This window comes from Trichomonas vaginalis, chromosome IV, assembly GCF_026262505.1.
Source record: "Trichomonas vaginalis G3 chromosome IV, whole genome shotgun sequence".
Taxonomy (NCBI): Eukaryota; Parabasalia; order Trichomonadida; family Trichomonadidae; genus Trichomonas; species Trichomonas vaginalis.
In genome coordinates this window covers 34,448,750-34,468,767 of record NC_067206.1, presented here as the reverse complement: position 1 = coordinate 34,468,767, position 20,018 = coordinate 34,448,750, and the positions used below count along the sequence as shown (strand labels likewise).

The window sequence follows — 20,018 nt, the reverse complement described above, 5'->3', positions numbered from 1 at the left end:
TTACTGAGATGAAATGACCGAAGAAGTTGAAACGGTAGATTTGACACCACAAACAAAAAGTTCAGAACCATTGTCAAAACCTGTCAAAGAACTTACAGATGAAGAGAAAAATTCAATAATAGAAAGTGCTAGGTCTGGAAATACAAACTCTAACTACAAAGTCACTTTTCATAAAAATGGAACGGCTAGTATCTCAAAAAAGAAACAGACTCTCACAAATAAAATATTGAAGTCTGAAGGAGCTTTCGAGACAACAGATGGAAAAGTTTACTTCACTGACCAACAGTTCATTATAGAACATCTCATTGACTTAGAGTCGAAATATTCTAAACTTTACAACAAACACAAAAAGTTGAAAGGAAAACAGAAACAGATGGCATATGACATTTATGAAGATGTTGACGACACAACTGTTCCAGCAAGTGAGGTAAAGTCAGATGAACCGAAAAGTGACGAAAAACCAATAGAAGAAGATAAACCAAAAACTGAAGATAAACCAAAACCAAAGGTTAGTTTTCAAACTAAACCAAGTCAACCTTCATTAGCTGGTATGGGTTGGCGTCAAAGACTTTTGGCAGCAGGTGGTTACGTAAAGTAAAAAAAAACATTTTTTTATTTTTATAAAAAATGCCCCCGTATAGAATGGATAGAAGGTCTGCTAGAATAAAAGCAGAGTTAGAAAGATATGGTTGGAAAGTTTCAAAGAAGTTTAAATATAGGAAGGGAAGACCCATAAAAGTCTATGACAAACTGGCTGGTCTGACCTATGAGATGGATTTGAAAACAGCACGCACAAATTATCCAAACAGACTAGAGAGGTTAGAAGAAGAGCGTCTTATGGACATGCCTTTCAATGTTAATGAACCGCAAGTTGAAGGACACGACGGCTTTGCCAGATTCTACTGGAAACATGACGAACAATTGCATCCTTTGAGAAGGAAAAAAGGAAAAGGTGAAGACGCACATGCTCCAATGGAAAGAACAAGATATGCATATGAAAAGTATCGTGAGGTTAGAAGTAAAATTACATCTGGTCGAACCTTTACAGTAAACTTTGACGATGGAAAGAACAAAGAAGGCTTCATGGGTGTACTTGCTGCAATTCAAGACGGAAATAAGAAAGGATACAATCTCAGACTAACCGTAACAGATTTAGATGGTCATATATACTATGCACATGGCAATGTCACAACAGCCACACAACTTCTTGACGCTTTCAAGACTACAAAGAGAGAACAAATGTTTGACTCCGACTCAGATATTTTGAACGCAATTGAAGGAATTGCAAGCGTGAAGTTCGAATGGTATCAACCCAACCCTCAAGCAGTCAGACAACATGCTGGATACTTCCCCTTCAGAAATAAGTCTGACATTGACTTGACAAGGTATGGAATTTACAATTCAATTGAAACAATTGTCAATGAACCTTGTATTCTTACATGTCTCAGGAACTCTGGTCTTGTTACAGATGAGAAGATGAAGTATCTTGAGTCATGTGTGAAGACAAGGTACATTCTCAGAGGTCAATTGACAAAAATTGCACCGTTGGCAAATGTGAATATCCGAGTCAACATACCGACTGAGAAAGGTTCTTCACATGACGACTATGTTGTTGACTTCAAATTGCCATGGTTGAAGATTGTACTTGTCCACAACCACTTCATGTTGAACGAAAGTCTTACAAACCCATTGTTCGGAAAAGGTAAGTGCAACATTGTCAGAGCTGTTAACATTCTTTTCGAGAAAGGGTTGTTGGAACCAATTCCAGATGACAAGCTGACAGAAACTTTTGTACCAAAAGATGAAACAAACTTTTCATTGTTGGTAAGACCAAAAGTTGTTCCGGACAAAGTTATAGCACAAAAGAAGTACACAGCTCCAAAAGGAGTTGGATTGTTCGGATACCAACCTGAACCAGAAGAACTTCCAATGAGGTTGCAAGAACTTCAAGATGCTATAAACAAACTTCCATTGAGACATCCAATCGACGTCAAATTGTATTGGAGAGCATCAGAGTTAGGTCAGAAGGTTTTATATGAAACAGGTTGCTTCGACGATGTTTATGAGATAACAGGCGAGGTTTCTCAAAAGATAAGAGACTCACTTGAATTTCCACGAACTGGGCCGATTGGATGCGATAAGTTCGACTCATACGAAAAAATATACTATGTCGACCTTAACGCTGCGTACATGAGGTTTGTCCAATATATTCCGACTGGAATTCCAAACGAAGATGGTAAGTTCCCGGGAAGGAACTATACAGTTGGAAAGGTCATACAACAACTCTATGATATTAGGAAAGCTTCAAACCCCAAACTTGCAATGACAATCAAATTGCTTATGAATTCGACATGGGGATATTCCATTAAAAAACCTCAAAAGATGAAGAGTAAACACTATGAGAAGGTCGACAACTTTGTTGAAAGGTTCTCCCCTTTTGTTTTGAAATACGAGTTCACCGAAGGTCAAGGTGGCTCAGTAACCACAGTAAAACCTATTGTCGAACATTGGTCTTATCCTCAGTTCGCAAAGGCAGTCCTCGACAACTACAACAAATTCTTCTCAGAGGTTAAATCCAAAGTGAAGGTATACTATGAGAACATCGATGCACTCATGACGAACGAGGAAGGATACAACAAACTCATTGAAATGGGTTTAGTCGGTGAGAAGATGGGCCTTTTTAAGCTAGATAAGGTATTTTCCGAAGTTCATGTAATATCCAAGCGCAAGTACTGGGGTGTACTTGAAGACGGGACAGAAATAAAACATTGTATGAAATAAAACATTGCATGAAATAGTAAAACATTTTTTAAAACATTTTTTCAAAAAAACATTTTTTTATTTTATTTGAAATGTACGCTGAGTTTGTCGGAACAGACCGTTGGGAAACTTGTTTGTTAGATGAGAAATATGAAATTCACTGTTGTGAGTCATTTGAAGTCAGAAACAAAAAGACAAAAAGAGTTTTAAGCGGATGGGAGGGGAATAAAGGATATGCTATTATGAGGATGGGTGGAAAAAACTATTTTAAACATGTTGTCATTGCAACTCATTTTATACCGAATCCTAACAATTTACCTTTTGTAGACCATATAAACCATATAAGAAACGACAATAGACTTGAAAACTTACGTTGGGTCACTTGTTCTGAAAACAGTAAGAACAAAAGCAAAATTGGAGATATAGTATTCGAATTTGTCGACGAACTAGAAGATGAAGCAATTGAAATTACAGACTATGGTAAGCATACGCTTGAGTTTTACTACTATAGCGAAGAACAAAACTCTTTCTACTTTTATACCGGCGTAAACTATAGAAAATTACAAGTATATTTTACTAAGGAAGGCTATGCTTATGTAAACACTAGAGATACAGATGGAAAATGCGTTCATATACTTCTTAACAAATTCAAGAAGCTATATGGCATACCATTTTAAAACGTTTTTAAAACAGTATATTTTTACATATATAAAATGCTTCAGGTTGAAAAACAAAGAACAAAAGTAGCAGATACAAAACCGTTAGACTATATCTTTACAAACGCTGGTAGGACTATATCAGATGAAGAAATTTTATCCGGAGCTTATCGGTTTAACTATCCAATTCGCTGGCTTCAAAGTCCTTCAGATGCAAAGGCAATAGGATTTAGAAGAGTTTTGTTTTCAAATAGAACTAACGCATTCATGTTTGCAGTATATTTTCACGGTCAGTATAAAGGTTCTGATGGTCTAATAGAAAAATTTGATGAAATGAAAATCTTTACAATTCGTTCAGACGAAAGTCTTGAAAAAACTCTAAATGACTTTCAAACTCAAATAAACAAATACTACTGGGAATTTCAAGAAAAATACCACTCTTTACTAAATGGAACATACTATCTAAAACTAGAATACGATAAGATGAACTCCACCGTTTCATTTCAAAGGATTGAAAATAACCCTCCAAGAGATACAGAGTTTTTATATTGGGGAGTAGACAAACGTTCTTGGGCACAATTTCTTCGGTTACTAAACCAGAACGAACCATTGCCACCTGACGGTCCTTTTAAATTTATACTCCCACCAGCAGATTTGACAGTTTATAGAAACGTGTTCGACCCTCAAAATGTCATGTGTCATGCAAGTTTCAGTTCAAGCAACAACAGTTTTCTTTGTATCGGTAAGGACTTCTATGACTTTGCTTCTAAATTCTACGAACCACCTAGTAACAGTTTCTCTGACTTTCAAGTCTGGTTCACAACAAACGGTGTGCAGCATATAATTCCATTGTACTACGACTTTTATCTCGAATTGTCTTTCATATACAACTACGGAAAAGTGCTGAAAAAGTATTGAAAAATATATTTTAGGTGAAGTGGTGAGATCTCACCTGTTTTCTCACCTGTTTTTTCACCCTCTTGAATTTTCATGAATTTCCTTAAGATAGAAAAAAAGTGAGTTAAAATGAGATTTTTACTGAACTGGTTGGATGTCGCCTTCACAGGTTATGTAGAACGGCAGACCAGAGAAGTGGAATAGTGCTCTGAGAATTTGTATAATTCGTGGAATTGGACTCTCTCTGTTTGGAAGTTGTATCCATGGGCGCTTTGCAAAGAACTTGAGAAGAGCTTCTTTCTTCATCTCCTTTATGTCGTCTACAGGAGTGTTTTCTGGTATTTGAATTGGAATTCCAGTCGAAATCTCGATTTTCAGCGCACCTCTTCCAGACAACCAGCAGCCGAGGGACTTGTTGGCTTTGTCCTTGCCCAAGTACTGCTTAACAACTTCATTTATCTCTATAAGGTAAATTGCCTCATCTAATGGCTCGATGCTGTCCATTGTTCTGTTTCAGAACTAGTCTTGTTCTGTTTCAGAACTAGTCTTGTACTTTTTCAGAACTAGTCTTGTTCTGTTTCAGAACTAGTCTTGTACTTTTTCAGAACTAGTCTTGTACTTTTTCAGAACAAATTTCCCGTAAAAGCTCTCAATTTGAGAGAAAAATTTTCTGTTTCAGAACAATATTTGTTCTGTTTCAGAACAATATTTGTACTGTTTCAGAACAAGTCTTGTACTGTTTCAAGACAATATTTGTACTGTTTCAAGACAATATTTGTACTGTTTCAAGACAATGTCCGACGGTTAAGCCACAAACGAATGTCCGACGGTTAAGCCACAAACGAATGTCCGACGTCCCACCAAAAAATATTTTTTATTTTTATTGTAAGAACTGAAATGACAGTCGAAGCAAAAACGTTCACGAACAAATCTAATGGCGAAACATTCACAAAAGGCACTTACAACGGTATTGAAGTCTTACGTAGAGACAAGGATGGTTATATAAATGCAACAAAGATATGTCAGCAGTTTAGGAAAGACTTTAGAAGGTTGTTGGAAAATAAGTCCTGGGAAGAGTATTTTAAGGCATTTTGTGAAGAATATACCAACCCGCGGAATTCCGCGGGTTGCTTTTTATACAATGTTAATGCAGAAATTCCGGATGAAATCAAACAGGTTAGAGGAATGTATGTAGACCCAAGACTTACAAACTATATAGCAATGTGGGCTTCTCCAAAATATTGCATAGCAGTTGGAAAAATTCTGGACTCCATAGACAAGAAAGTTCATGAGAAATTAGATGAAGAAGAACTTGAAGATACAGTAGAGAATGCTAAACCTTTGTTCGAAGAAGAAGTTAGAAAAATGCATGAAAAACAAATAGAACATGAACGTGAGATATGTTCTGGTTATAGAGACTCTCCATACGAACTAGACCAATGGGAACAAGAAGATTTAAAGAGAGAATTTAGAGAATATGAACTCGCTAAGATAGCATTAGAAGCTGCAGAAAAGAAGTTAAAAGTTTGGGGTCGTTTTGTACAAAAATATTGTGAGTAAATGAACCATTTCTTTTTATTGAATTCGGCAAAAATATATTTTAGGTGAAGTGGTGAGATCTCAGAACTAGTCTTGTACTGTTTTTTCACCCGTTGAATTTTGTATAAAAAGCAACCGCCGGAATTCCGGCGGTTGGTATATTCTTCACAAAATGCTTGTTTTGAGGTCGAGCCACTTTTGGCTCCACCGTATTTTTCAACCAAAACTCGTTCATTTTGTTGTTCCCGGACCAAAAAATATATTTTAGGTGAAGTGGTGAGATCTCACCTGTTTTCTCACCTCTTTTCTCACCCGTTGAATTTTCATGAATTTCCTTAAGATAAAAAATATATTTTAGTTTTTTTTTAAAAAAAAATATTTTTTTATTTTTATTGTAAGAACATGTTAGCAACAACTTCACCAAACTCGTTAGTCATGAACCCAACTTCAATGTTAGTAGAGATGAAAAGCTTCATTCCTTCTTCATATACTTTCGAAACAGAAATCCAGAAGATAAAGCAGGAACTTCTCCAAGGAGATTTAGACTGTAGTGCGAAAGATGAAACAAATGAAGAATATCTTTATGAAATGCAGGATATTATTGACCATCTACCTAAACTTCCTGAAATACAACAACAAAAGCTTACTATTCCAGAATTCGATGAAATAGAAGTCAAAGCAACTGACTCAGTAGAAATAAAGAAGTTCATACGTAAGGTTAACTATGAGTTTCTTGGATTTCATTGCAACCACAAAGTTATGGACAAAGATTGCGACATGTTATATAAGAACATCTCTGACATATATAAATCTGAAGAATTTAAGACCTACGACAACTTTGTTTCGTTAGTTGCAAAATGTGTATGGCAGATAAGAGATAAAGATAGAAGAGGTAAAGTATGGAATGAACAGATAAAACCCGCAACTTTTGAGTTAAAGAAAACCATTGACGCCTTAGTTGTTTTAGCAGGTAAGGTTTCAGAATATAACGCAAAAATGAACCCACAATGTTCAAAATGTAAAGCAGCAATGAGGAAATATAACTACTCCGTCAAAGAGATAGAACGTATGCGAAACGACTATGCTGACTTAAAGAAAGAAGCAGAGAAACCAGCAGAAGATAAAATGGACATGTTGACATTTCTGAACAAAAACTATCCAACTGCTGACGATTTCCTTCTTTCAGATGTCAAGAAGAAATATAAAGAAACCTTCGGCATTGTTAAAACATTCGATATCCTCAGCGAAGAAATAGAAGCTACGAAACTGTTTAGGATTTAAAATATACATCGTACAATTCATGTAAGACGCTTGTGAAAAAGAGGTGAGAAAAGAGGTGAGAAAACAGGTGAGATCTCACCTCTTCACCTAAAATATATTTTTATTGAATTCTGAGTAAAATGACATATGGAACACGTACTTTTTCAGTAAGGACATATGGGGTGAGAAAAGAGGTGAGAAAACGGGTGAGATCTCACCTCTTCACCTAAAATATATTTTTGTCTGATTTACGCTCATTGACGATGAAATCATGACAAAACATTGACGAAGAAGTTTATTTCCTGTGTTGTTGTCAAAATGTCATGTTGTCACCGTTTTCAAAAAGATGTTAGTTGACCGAGTGACCGAGTGACCTGGTGACACCTAAAATATATTTTTGCTGAAAAAAATGACCAAATTTCATGATATAACTGTATTTTTTTGACGAAGAGAACTTTTACACTTCGTAAAAAAAATCCCTGAAATCGTGAAAAAATGACCAAATTTCATGAATTTCCTCATATGTTTGCTACCCGCGGAAAACCGCGGGTAGAGATTCCGTACGAAAATCGTAAAAAATTGCGACCCCGACTTTTACAGGGGTCGCCAAAACTCTATGAAAATCGTAAAAAATTGCGAGTACGTAAGAAATCTTACTCGCCTAAAACTCATGAAAATCGTAAAAAAATGACCAAATTTCATGAATTTCCTCATATGTTTGCGACCCTCGGAAAACCGAGGGTAGAGATTCCGTACGAAAATCGTAAAAAATTGCGAGTAGTAAAAAAATCCTGGTCGCCTAAAACTCATGAAAATCGTGAAAAAATGACCAAATTTCATGATATAACTGTATTTTTTTTACGAAGTGAACTTTGACACTTCGTCAAAAAAATCCCTGAAATCGTGAAAAAATGACCAAATTTCATGATATAACTGTATTTTTTTTACGAAGTGAACTTTGACACTTCGTCAAAAAAATCCCTGAAATCGTGAAAAAAATGACCAAATTTCATGATATAACTGTATTTTTTTACGAAGTGAACTTTGACACTTCGTCAAAAAAATCTCTGAAATCATATCTTTTATACAAGATAGAAAAAAAAGTTAGTTTTATTTTTTTTTTATTTTTTTATTTTGTATGTAAGAACAGAAAATGACAAACACTGAGTTTGAAACAGTTAAAAAGATAGACAATGAGACCAAAGTGGTTAGAATAGGTGATTTCAACGTAAGATACTCAAAGAAATACAAAAAATATTCTTTGTCAGACATTTTAACACTATCTGGAAAGAAAACATCCCACGACTGGGTTAGAAATGCTTCAACTCAGAAAATTTTGACAAGAAATCCTGAGCTGATGATATCGGTAAGATTCTATGGAACAAGAGCATATCTTATAGACAAAAGTCTTATACCAGTAGTTTTGTTCTGGATTGACCCAGTTGTTGGATATAATTTCATAACATATGGTTCATTCGATACGGAACGTTGCAGTGAAGGCTTACTTTACATCGTTCAGAAACCGAAGGACTTCAACACAAAAAGATATAAGATAGGAAGAACATTTAATATAACTCAAAGATATGACAGTACAGTCAATAGAGTCAAGGTTGTGTTTGTTAACGATATGAGAGCTGCTGAAACAGAACTACTTGAAAAGTTTGAGAAAATGTATGGTGCTCCCATGAAAGGTAAAGAAACGTTTGAAGTAGATGAGATAGCTAAAGCTATAAAATTATTTGACGAAGTTGCTGAAAAATACATGTAAAGCGTTTATTTTTGGTCTTTTGTGAAAGTCAGAAAATAACGCTAATTTTATTTTTATTTTATTTTTTATTTTGTATGTAAAGACAGATATGTCAACAACAGAGAACACAACAACTGCTATCGTTCATGAAGATATAAATGAAGAATACGAGTGGGTTCAGTATAACAAACAGTTACGTCTCATTCGTTCGGTCAAAGATGACATGTACCAAATGCAAAGTATTTTGAATGCTCTTCGTTCTACAAAGCAAACATATCATTGGTTTGAAAACCAACAGACAAAAGAACTTTTAGAAGAATTTCCTCATATGTTTGCGACCCTCGGAAAACCGAGGGTCGAGATTCCGTACGAAAATCGTAAAAATTTGCCAAATGGTTTGAGAGGTTGGTATGTACATAGACTTTTAGTAAATGCTGTAGCAATGTGGGCTTCACCTCGTTACGCTTGTTATATTTTCATGATGTTAGATGAAATTCATAGACAAGAACGTGAAGAGCTAGAGAACAAGCTTGAAGCAAAAGACAAAAACATACAGAAAAGAATACCACGTTCGGTACCAAAAGGAAAGGAAAAGAACTATAAGTATATGATTTATACTGAAGAGATGGAAAATGAAGAAGACAGAGATATGGTTATGTTGCATTTAGTCAGAAGAAACAACAAAAGCTTTTACGACCTTGCTAAGATTTACAAATCTGACAGAAATTGGTTCTATCGCGAAAACTTACCGATTTCAATGACACCGAATGAAGATGTTAAACAAATAGTTCAAGATACGTTACCTCAAACACACTATGATATGAAAGGTTGTACAATACTTACCTTCAAAGAAGATTTGCCGCTACTGAAAGAAAAAATAACAGAGTATTTTGACAACTTCAAACAAGCAGAGTAAATGAACCATTTATTTTTCAAGCTTGACTTCAGATGGCTCAGGTAGCTCTATAAGGTAAATTGTCTTGTCAAATCCTTCTGGCATTCCGAGTCCTTCCATCCGACAGGAAAATATTTTCTCGACAACAGGAAAAAAATTTCCTTCCAACAGGAAAAAAATTTCCTTCCAACAGGAAAAAAATTTCCTTCCGACAGGAAAAATTTTTCCAGTTGTCCGTCCGTAAACCATTCAAATTTTCGAAAATTGAGAACTTTTTGGCCGACCTTCAGAAAAAGTTTTTCCTTCCGACAGGAAAAAATTTTCCTTCCGACAGGAAAAATTTTTCCGGACAACTGGAAAATATTTTCCCGACAACTGGAAAAGTTCTTCCTTCCGACAGGACACAAACGAATGTCCGACGTACCACCAACCGAGTCCATTCCCAAAGCCAGAAGAACCGACAGCCCCAGCACCACAACAGACTAAGACAAACACTTACATTTTTCAAGCTTGACTTTTTACAATTTGAACTTTGTTTGCGTAGATATGAATTCTGAAAGAAGTATGAGGGTCTTGTATGACTTTGTACTTCTCCCATAGTTCATGTCTGTCAAACTTACCTGCCATGGACTCTTTCATAAGTTCCATGAAATCGTCTTCGGACAATCCGGGGAAAAGTATAATATCAGTAAGTATTCTCTTTACATCCTTACTTAAACTCTTTGCTGTCTGTACACAAATGACAACTGAAATGTTAAAGTGTCTGAGCTTCTTAAGAATTCGACACATGTCTTGTTCTCTATTCTTTAACAAAGGATGAGAGGCGAAATCATCTAAGATAAGAAGACATCTGTGAGGGTAAGTCTTCCAATCGTAAGATTGCAATTTCTTCGAAATGTATTCTATCTCTTTCTGTTTGTTTCTGAAGTGTTTCTTCTCTAATATTCTCTGCATTTCCTCATTTGGGTCTTTAAACTTCGAATTGACATACTCATTTATAGCATGTACTTCAAAACTCTTCTTTGGTACTTCTTTATCCAATCTAACAACTCAGAGTCTTTTATACATACTAACTTAGACTTCTTATTAATATCTTTGAACGAATTGACGGTTTGGTCAAATTGACCCGAAGTACTACAAATGACTACTAACTCATAGAATGGGTTCTTCTCATCTAGTTCTTGTTGTTGTGCAGCCATTTTAAGATAAGTGAAAGTCTTACCCGACCAGGTGGTGCAATTAGACCTGTTATACCATTCTGAGCAAATAAGAACTTGTCATGTATGGGTTTTATCTGAGCATTTTCCAACTTCTCTGTTCTTGTTTAAAACATTCTCAAATTTCTTGTCAATGTCAGCAAACTTTTTTTCTAACATATTTTTAGAAAAATTAAAATTTTTATCTTTTAGAAAATGTCTAGCGACTTCGCTATCTATATTCGAGACAAGCTTTTCGACAGCAAAACATCTGTAGACCATAAAATCTTACATAGTGTAAACAAGAAAGGGGAATTTGTTCTAAAGTTCTGTTTCTGGGAATATGACAAGAACCATAAAACATTAAGCAGAGCAGTCTTAAAATTTGTCAATGACAGGCTTGTTGACAGAGATGACGCCTCTTGGAGAGATGAAGTCCAACAAAACTTCTTAGAATGCAAAGAAGACACATGCGCTGTTCTTGAAGATGAAATAGAAAACAGAATAGAAGAGCTATTAAAGGACAAAGAACTTTTACAAAAATATGGTTCTGAGAAGTTTGACATAACTCCACCAGAAAAGAAGAAGAGAGAAAAGAAAGAAAGAAAGTAGAAGAAGAGAAGAAAGAACCTGAACCAGAGCCAGAGAAAAGAAATTTGACATGTAAAAATAAAATTTTATTTTTAGAACATTTCTGGGTCAATGTCAATGTTCTCTTCCTCTTTAGGAGCAAACACTGGCTTAGACTCTAAAATCTTTTTACCCAATTTACCTTGAACTTCAACTATCTTAGACTCATAATATTCATAGTCGTCTGCTTTCTTTGGTTCATAAGGTATAACAAGTTTGTATGCTTTGCCTTCTTTAAGGTTTGAAAACCTTCTGTCAAAACTTTCTTTGACTGTTAACAAACCTTCTATGTCTAAGTCTTCAAATTTCGCACCATTTTTAGTCACAATAGCAAACTTAACTGGTTCGATGTTCCAAACTTTGTCAAATGTAGACTTTTCAAAATGGTAGAAGTAAACATTCAATATATGTGAATGGGTCTAGTTCTTCTTTAAGTCCTGACATATACTTGTTGACTGAGATGAATTTCGTCATCTTTTCTATCGGATAAAAAAATATTTTTTTTTAAAATTTACTCAGAAAAATTTTTCCTTGTATATACACCATTCTGAACATCTAAAAGATTTTTGACATTTGCCAAGAATGTTCGTTTAGACGCTGTCATATAACCATACTCTTGACAATATTGTTTATACGAATCGTACAATGACCTTTCATCTAAACACTCAAAGTCAGTTTCATCTATGACAGTTCATATACACTCTTGTTTGCTTCTAACAATGTTTGTCTCTCTTCGGTATGTGGAATTTGTCTTGGATTGAACTTTGAAATATCTAATGTCATAAAATATGAAGAACAAGTGGTTGTAAAAGTCAGATGTCAAAGTTTCTGACAAAGCGTCAAAATATTCTGTATCTTGCATATGAGCTTCTGACGTTCTGACAACTACATATCTTCTGTCAGAACTTTCTAACTTCATCGGAACAGCATTGTTTGAAACCATAACGAAGTTTGCAACATTTTCACAAACTCTTTGGTCTTTATATTTTCTTTCAACAACTCCAACTTTGTCTGTTATAAGACTCTTCAAAGCATCTGAGTTCAAAACTTTTGTTGTATCTATACTTTGAAGTTCGTTACATACTATAAGTTTCATATTCTCTATTGAAGAGTTAAATTTACCGCAGATGTTTTCTAAGTTGTCATATTAGGGTTCGAATAGCCTCTAACAGTTTGCATAAGATATCTGTAAAGAATGTGTTCTTACCTGTTCCTTGTTTTCCAATTATAATGAGAGCAGTTTCATTTTAGCACTTGGATGTTGTAAGATGTTTGCAAACCAACATAAGATATACTCATAAACCTTTTTCGTTTCCATTGCATATAATTTCTTTGACATGGTCTAACCAAGCTTCTATAACATTTTCTTTCCATTCTACTTGTTCGTATTTATATCCAGTGAAGATAGAATAGAAGTTTGGAGAAGGTGTATAAAACTTTATACCACGAACTGAAAAATCTTCTAACTTTGACAATAAGATATCCCAAGCATCTAACATCTTCATTCCAACTTGTACGACTTTTATTTTCTTAAGTTTCTGTCTACATTCTTGTTCTGAAACTATTGTTGCTCTTGGTTTGTTAAAGACTACATCCCATTCTTTCATAACATAAAATTCTGGGGCAGAGTCGACATAAATGACTAAACGTTTCAAATTCTCGACTGCTTTGTTATAGTCTCGAAATGGACACATATTTCTGAATGTTTGGAAGTCATAAAAATCTGAAACATCTATTCTGTACATTTTTATAAAAATAAAAAAAATATTTTTTTTATTCTTGAGCTATTTGTTGTTGCATTTGTTCCATTTGTTGCATTTGTTGTTCTTGAGCTATTTGTTGTTGAAGTTGTTCTTGTAGTACAATACTTTCACCAGTTGCATCTTCCAATTCGAAACTTTCTGCCGTCATTGACAAATACATAGGACATAAAAGTTTTACAGGAACAAAGTTTGCGTCAACTAAGGTTAAGTTTATGTTTGCTAAAGTGTTTGAGTTTACTAAAGCTGAAAACTCTGCATTCGAATGAACAATAGGCAAACCAGCAGAGAAAGTGTTGTTTATACGCATGAGTATCTTTTGGTCATAGTAGTTTCTGTCGACATTCGAATAGCACTTTGAACCTAAGTTTGAAACAATATATAAAATAGGTGTACTTAAAGTCAATGGAACAGACATTCCTTGTATGACACCTTTTCCTGTTATAGGAAACTGTTGGTAGTAAAAACCAGATATAAGTTTTGTATTATAGCTCATATCGTTTATACTAAACTCAGTCGGACATCCAAACATAATGAAACCTGCTCTAGTTGCAGCACATGTTACATCCGTCCTTAAAGTATTAAATAAGTCAACAAAACCTGTTGGTGTATATCTGAGTAAGTATCTTCAAAGGAGTATTTTTTACCATTCACAACAACAAAGTCTTCTGGTGTCAAAAGAGCAAAACAGGCTTTAGTCGTCATTGTGTTTAAGGTTAGTTTACAATATCGTCCTTGAGGACTTTGTAAGTTTGTTGTTATAGAATTATATGACTCAGGGTTTTTTAGTCGTAATAGTATAAACCACTATGTCTTCTGCCATTTTTACTTAGCAAACAAACTTTAATGAAATGTTGTGGTCGTCAAATATTTTTATGACGTCTGGGAAACTATATTTTAAGTTCAACGTTTCACCTCCTTTCATAACGTATATCTTGTCAATGACATTATATGAAACACCACAGCAAGCAATGTCAGGTTCTATTTCTTTGATGTTTATATCGTCTGCCTCTGTCAAAAGTTTCAATAGTTCTTTCAAAATTTCATGAGGTGCGATGACATATGAGTTCACTTTTACAGGGTTGTGCTCAACCAAGTTTAACATTATACCCAAAGCCTGACAAATCTTCTCCTGAGTTTTAAGCTTATCTTTCAGTTGTTGGTAGTCGTTTCGAATATCTGCAACAGAACTTAAGTCTCTGCTAACTTCAGGATATGTTGGTTGTTCTTTTACAGGAACTATTGTTATACCATCTTTGTCTTCGTATGGTTTCCCCACTTCAACATCTCTTTCTTTGACATTGACAACAACACTTTGACTGTTTGTTTGAGTTGGTGAATTTAACTTCACATCTGCCATCGCCATTAAACCTTTTGAAACACTTACGCTTCTATTTTTCGGAAATGACATTTTACTTAGAATAAAAAGATGGACGTATTTGAGTATCTCTTCGAATTGAAGCAGAACAAAGTTTACACACACAAACAATACAAGTTCATTGACAGAGTAGTTCTTTACACAAACAATGGAAAATGTTATAGAATAGCAGTCTTTGCTGAACCAAAATATTTTCATAAAGCAAAGAAAGTTGGTATAACCGAGATGGTGAAAGTTCTTGAAGCACAAAAATATAACAACAAAACTTACAGATATTTCTAAAGGAAAGTTTTTAATACAATACTATGTTAAGACTGGCGTACTGTCAATATTTGACGGAGAGAAGTCAGTTCAAGAACAACTTACTGACCTGCTGCCAAAATCTGCTCGATGGAAGCTGTCGTTATGCCAATCTGAGGAGCCCAGCAGGTTTCATCGAACGAATCTTCAAAAGAGCATCTTCCGTGAAAAGTGCTATTGGTTTTGTAAACTTCTTTGCTTTCAATTCATTTGGACCGTCTCTGTCACCAGTATATTGTATTTGAACTGTACCAACAGTTGAAATACCACCCATAAAGTCTTCTGAGTCAGCAAATGGAATGCAAGCCAAAAGTTTGAACGGTCTCCATTTGTATATTGAGTGTTTTGAGCTCCTGTATGGGTCCATACTTTCACATATGGCATAATAGAACTTTGCATTTCAGGGTTAATGGTTGTTGTGAAGTTGTTGTTAAAGTTCATAGCATCTAATGTCAAGTTGTATGACCTCATATCTTCAACTGTGGAATATTCTTCTCTTGGATAGTATTTGCCATCTATGTTTATATGATATTTAATACCGGGGTTGTAGAAACAAGAATAGTCATTTATAGTTCGTCTGAAAAGAACAAACATAGTATCTGCATGTTTCATTGCAGTTGTTAAGGCAATATCTGTTCTTGCACCTGGGTCAGCACTTTGGTTTCCAACTTCACCTGCAAAGTCTTTGACAGATATTTGGTGTATAGGGAACATAAGTGGAACTGCAATATATTTGGCAGCTAAAGCATTTGAAATATCTGGGTCCAACATATAGACTGCAAGTCTGCTTTCTATTCTCTTGCATTCAAACTTTTCGCATGTGAACTTAACTGGGTCCCAAGCAGTTCCAGCAGCATTGAAGTAGTAGTTTACTTCAGTGTTGAGGTTTGAGAAACCAAAGTCTAAGTCAACTTTGTCTTTGCAAAAGTCACAGAACTTGGCTCCACCAGTTCCAGCTACAGCAATGCTGAATGGGTCTTGTGTTGGTGCAATGACTAAGTTATTTTTGCTTGGAGTAAGTTCGATAGAAATTTTTCCTGCCCAGTTTGGCAAGTATCTTAAAAACCCGAAGATGAGGAAAGATGACAAAGGAACTCTAAGTTTCAATTTTACTTTGGTTACTGCAGTTCCATCTGAACCAGAAAGGTTAACATAAACTCCTGGAACGTTAGGGTCAAGTTTCTTATTTTCTCAATAGTTGCATACTGGTCTGTTTGTTCTCTAGCTTGTGGTTGTACTGAGTTTCTCAAAGCGAACCATTCATAGTTTGCCCATGTTACTGTTTGAACTAAGTCAGAGTTAGAATATATCTTATATCCCATGAAAACTTCTGGAGCATATTGGTATCCGACATAGAAAATTCCATTGCAACCTTTCTTGTCAGACAACTTGGCAGAAGGTTTTATTTCAATGTCTTGTTCCACGTATAAGAAAGAGTTGTCAATAGAAATTATATGAAACCTGTCGCAAGCAATATCTACTGTTGTTGAAGAACCTTCTCCAAACTCACCTACGTTTCCATAAGAAACAGCAGTTGTATATTCGTAAGTTCCAGGAACTATTTCTGACCTTCTAATGGCATTGTCGCATTCGTTATACCATTCGGAAACATTTCCATTCATGGCATCCAAAACTGTTGGCGTTATATTCTGAGCGGCGTACATTTCATATGTGTAAAAATATAGAATAGTTGGGTTTATGTGTCATAATAGAACCCACGTGGACCAAGCTTTACTTTCTTCCTGACTGAGTTTTTAACTCTTCTTTTTCCTTCATTGCCACTACTTTCACTAGATGAAGTTACTTCTTCACTACTTTCACTTTGTTCTACTCTTCTTCTTTGGTGTCGCTTTGGTAACTTGCCCTCTGCTTGAAGTTGTTGCATCTTTGCATTATGTTCATCTAGTATGTTGCAAATTTCCCATGTCCTTTTTGCCTTTGGGCTCTGGTCGCCCATCTCAGGTAACCTATATCCTAGAAAGAGTTTGTCATAGTTTGTATTTGAGTCGTCGCGTATTGTTTGCATGACTCTTTCCTGAGTTTCCGGTTCAAGCTCTTCAAACAGTGCCTGTCCATATGGAATAAGCTCGTTTCCAAATATATGTTTTTGTAGCCATTCTGGTTTTCTTTCCATGTTACCAACTATATCTTTTGTGAATGGGAAAGCTTTTACCCAATCTTTCAGTCTTGCGTCGTTTATTTCTGTAGTTGGTTTTATTTTGTCAAGGAACATGTTTTTCAATACTAACATTTCATTTGGTACTGTCCATTTGAGTTTTCTTAAATATTCATCCCTTCTCGGTTCATTGTCTGCAAAGTAAGTTTTTATGACATTTTGCAAACTTTCATTTGCAAGGTCATGTACAATAGGTTCTCTTCCTTCTCTGTCCATAACTTTCTTTCTAAACTCTTCACCAAATATACCATCTTTATGGTTCTGTGTAGTTCTTTGAGATAAATGTTCTAGAACGTCAGGTGTTATATTTCCATCAGCCATGTTCATTCATACTGGTCCAAAATATCTGCATGTTTCATATCTTTCAATGGCATTAAAGCCGCGCTTAAAATACCAGCTATATCTGGTTCACCATTGACTTCCATTGCGTCTACAACTTCTTGGAATTGAGGTTGTAAGTTTATGAACCACCTATCCGGGTTAGCTTTATGACCCCATCTCATTGTAGTTCCATCGTCTGCAGAAACAAAAGTAGGTTTGTTTCCATCTTGGTTAGGTTCTGAATGAACTTTAAACAATGTTTCATTTCTATATGTTTTCTTGAAATTTAACCTTTTATTTTCACCGAGTTCATCCGAAGATTGAACGTTAAATGCTCGTAAGTAAAAAGGGTTGTTGTATTTGTGTACATTTTCTTTCAGTGCTTCCATTCTATGCTGAATATTTTCATCTGGTGTTGGAGTCTTTTGTATGTCGGCAAACATTTTTCGATATTCTTCTACTATGTCAGCCGAATTTTTTTTAGACTCTTGGAAATATTCCATATTCTCCGCATACTCTTGTTGAGGGTCAAGATTTTTCGGCTGTTCCAAATCTTCATCTAGTTCTGTGAAGTTAGTTTCCAAAGGAAGGACTTGTTCGTTTCCTTCAGGCTCTTCTAGCTGTTGTTGCTGAACTATTTCTTCCATGTCTGGTTGTATCTGAACTAGTTCTTCCTGTGGAGTTTCTTGTACCTCATCTGCTGGCATTTCATATATTCCGAGACCGTTTTCAACAAGTTCCCTTTCTAAGTCATCCGGACTCATAAACCTTTCTTCTTTCGTTCCGTCTCTATTTTTTACGCGTTTCATGAAGAGAGTTAAATTGTCATTTAGCTCTGACATCAAATATCTCGGAGTAAATTCGTTCATGTCATTTGGATGATATGCTATTAAATCATATCCCTTAGCGAGCTTGTATTTTCCAGGTTTGAGATTATATCCCCTTTGGTGCAGAGCCATAAAGCTAAATAGGTTCGGGTCAGTATTTCCATCCTTGAACTTTCTAATAGCTTCTTTATATCTGTCACTAAAGTCAATACTATCTGGGTAACCATAGTCTTCTTTAAGCATTTTTAAGAATTCTTGGTTTCCTTGTTCTCTACTTCTTTTATGTCCTTGCTCTGTTTGTGGAGGTGGTTGCTGTGCTGGTTGTTGTGTTGGTTGTTGTGCTGGTTGTGGAGGTGGTTGTTGTGCTGGTTGTTGTGTTGGTTGTTGTGTTGGTTGTTGTGTTGGTTTTGGTGCATGCCTGTGTCTGTGTCCATGTGACGATGTAAATGTTCTAGGTAGTCCTGGTGCAGGTGCTTCTCTTGGAGGGTTTGGTGGTATATAAGTTCCACCAGCTGGCACATATGTTCCATCTGCAGCGTAATGTCCTACCTGACTTTTCGTTCTTAAGAAAGCATTTACTAGGTCTGTTTTGGTCTGTTGTAACTCTTTTTCTTGACTTTTCACAACAGTTGCTCTAACGGCGTCATAGGCACTTTGAACTGCCTGTCTCGTTGCTGCATCTGTTATTTTCGTCATATTTTGTGCTACTTCTTTTAACTCTTTGTCGAAACCTTCAGACTTCAGTTTCTTTCCAGATGAGAAGTCGTTCACTTGTTTCACCTTACTATGAAGAGCTTCGAAAGCGTTCTTAAAGTCAGCATTTGTTAAAGCTTCATTTGAACTATCTTCATCCGCTTGTATTTTTGTCCTTATTGACCCTATGAGTTGGGCTGCTTTAGCGTTGGCTTGGGCATCTAACCAGTCATTGTTAGCTTTTATATATTCTGCGCTTTTCATTGCCTTTTGCATGGCTGCGTCGTTATTTTTACTTTCTTGTGCTAAGTTTTCATACTGTACGGTTTGGTTTTGCAACTGTAAAAGTTTTTCTGCCTTTACATTTGCTTCAACTTCTTTTTTATACTCATCGCTATCCATATATGTCTTCAGGGCTTTTTGTTTTATCTCTTCATCTTTCAGTATTTTATATTGAGTAGTATGGTTTTTCAAATTTATGACATCTTGTTCCATTTTTGCTACTTCTGTTGCTTTTTCTGACACTTTTTTCGCATATTCCTCTGTACTTAGTTCTTTCAGTTGTTCTTCTTTCTTCTTTTCTCTACGTTTAACTCATTGAGTTTCTTTGTGTGTCTGTCTTATTCTAGTTTCTTTTCGTTTTCACTTATTTGCTTCTGTATGTCTATGTTTGACTTTTTGACATCTGTTATTTGATTTTTGAGTGAACTCAAATTCATTTGACTTTGAGGGTTATAGGCTGTTCCGTCTGCAGCTCCACCATAGCCTGCCATTTTCGCTAAAAGTGCCGCTCTTAAACCTCCACTCTGTGCACCAACAACTCGGTTTAAAAGCATAGGATTGCTTGACATTTGTTGCAACATAGTGGGGTCATTCAGCATTTGTTGTTGCAACTGTTGTTGTGGTGTTAGTCTTACTATTGGATGTTTCAATGCTCTCTTCCTCTTACGTATATTCTTACGTAGCTTACGTGGCATTTAAGT

The 20,018-nt window shown here is 35.5% G+C and overlaps 11 protein-coding genes and 4 pseudogenes across 15 annotated transcripts, besides 1 other annotated feature; 10 read left to right on the top strand and 5 right to left on the bottom strand.

Moving 5' to 3' along the window:
* Positions 1 to 17,754: part of a mobile genetic element that runs on past the window's edge.
* On the top strand, positions 14 to 598 carry TVAGG3_0220530 (phage tail repeat-like family; the record flags this gene model as incomplete). Its single annotated transcript, XM_051226957.1, has 1 exon — positions 14 to 598. One exon carries the CDS (start codon positions 14 to 16, stop codon positions 596 to 598), a length of 585 nt encoding a protein of 194 aa, XP_051111943.1.
* TVAGG3_0220520 (uncharacterized protein) lies at positions 628 to 1,265 on the top strand (the record flags this gene model as incomplete). The annotated part of the gene is made up of 1 exon (XM_051226956.1): positions 628 to 1,265. A coding segment is annotated over one exon (638 nt), but the record flags the coding sequence as incomplete, so codon positions are not given.
* TVAGG3_0220510 (DNA/RNA polymerases family) lies at positions 1,477 to 2,781 on the top strand (the record flags this gene model as incomplete). Its single annotated transcript, XM_051226955.1, has 1 exon — positions 1,477 to 2,781. The coding sequence occupies one exon, from the start codon at positions 1,477 to 1,479 to the stop codon at positions 2,779 to 2,781; it is 1,305 nt and encodes a 434-aa protein (XP_051111941.1).
* TVAGG3_0220500 (His-Me finger endonucleases family) lies at positions 2,853 to 3,437 on the top strand (the record flags this gene model as incomplete). The annotated part of the gene is made up of 1 exon (XM_051226954.1): positions 2,853 to 3,437. The coding sequence occupies one exon, from the start codon at positions 2,853 to 2,855 to the stop codon at positions 3,435 to 3,437; it is 585 nt and encodes a 194-aa protein (XP_051111940.1).
* Positions 3,474 to 4,334, top strand: TVAGG3_0220490 (uncharacterized protein; the record flags this gene model as incomplete). Its single annotated transcript, XM_051226953.1, has 1 exon — positions 3,474 to 4,334. The coding sequence occupies one exon, from the start codon at positions 3,474 to 3,476 to the stop codon at positions 4,332 to 4,334; it is 861 nt and encodes a 286-aa protein (XP_051111939.1).
* On the bottom strand, positions 4,452 to 4,817 carry TVAGG3_0220480 (uncharacterized protein; the record flags this gene model as incomplete). The annotated part of the gene is made up of 1 exon (XM_051226952.1): positions 4,452 to 4,817. The coding sequence occupies one exon, from the start codon at positions 4,815 to 4,817 to the stop codon at positions 4,452 to 4,454; it is 366 nt and encodes a 121-aa protein (XP_051111938.1).
* TVAGG3_0220470 (uncharacterized protein) lies at positions 5,211 to 5,873 on the top strand (the record flags this gene model as incomplete). Its single annotated transcript, XM_051226951.1, has 1 exon — positions 5,211 to 5,873. The coding sequence occupies one exon, from the start codon at positions 5,211 to 5,213 to the stop codon at positions 5,871 to 5,873; it is 663 nt and encodes a 220-aa protein (XP_051111937.1).
* Positions 6,255 to 7,133, top strand: TVAGG3_0220460 (organellar and viral DNA polymerase type B; the record flags this gene model as incomplete). Its single annotated transcript, XM_001316508.1, has 1 exon — positions 6,255 to 7,133. The coding sequence occupies one exon, from the start codon at positions 6,255 to 6,257 to the stop codon at positions 7,131 to 7,133; it is 879 nt and encodes a 292-aa protein (XP_001316543.1).
* On the top strand, positions 8,266 to 8,880 carry TVAGG3_0220450 (organellar and viral DNA polymerase type B; the record flags this gene model as incomplete). Its single annotated transcript, XM_001316507.1, has 1 exon — positions 8,266 to 8,880. One exon carries the CDS (start codon positions 8,266 to 8,268, stop codon positions 8,878 to 8,880), a length of 615 nt encoding a protein of 204 aa, XP_001316542.1.
* Positions 9,092 to 9,775, top strand: TVAGG3_0220440 (KilA, N-terminal/APSES-type HTH, DNA-binding family; the record flags this gene model as incomplete). The annotated part of the gene is made up of 1 exon (XM_001316506.2): positions 9,092 to 9,775. One exon carries the CDS (start codon positions 9,092 to 9,094, stop codon positions 9,773 to 9,775), a length of 684 nt encoding a protein of 227 aa, XP_001316541.2.
* On the bottom strand, positions 10,259 to 10,708 carry TVAGG3_0220430 (protein of unknown function, DUF4106 family; the record flags this gene model as incomplete). The annotated part of the gene is made up of 1 exon (XM_051226950.1): positions 10,259 to 10,708. The coding sequence occupies one exon, from the start codon at positions 10,706 to 10,708 to the stop codon at positions 10,259 to 10,261; it is 450 nt and encodes a 149-aa protein (XP_051111936.1).
* Positions 11,167 to 11,617, top strand: TVAGG3_0220420 (annotated as a pseudogene). Its single transcript has one exon. A coding segment is annotated over exon 1 (451 nt).
* TVAGG3_0220410 lies at positions 12,092 to 12,879 on the bottom strand (annotated as a pseudogene). The gene has a single exon. A coding segment is annotated over exon 1 (788 nt).
* TVAGG3_0220400 lies at positions 16,715 to 17,619 on the bottom strand (annotated as a pseudogene). Its single transcript has one exon. A coding segment is annotated over exon 1 (905 nt).
* Positions 17,755 to 17,891: 137 nt separating the features above from the next.
* Positions 17,892 to 20,012, bottom strand: TVAGG3_0220380 (annotated as a pseudogene). The gene has a single exon. A coding segment is annotated over exon 1 (2,121 nt).
* Between the last annotated feature and the right edge of the window lie 6 nt (positions 20,013 to 20,018).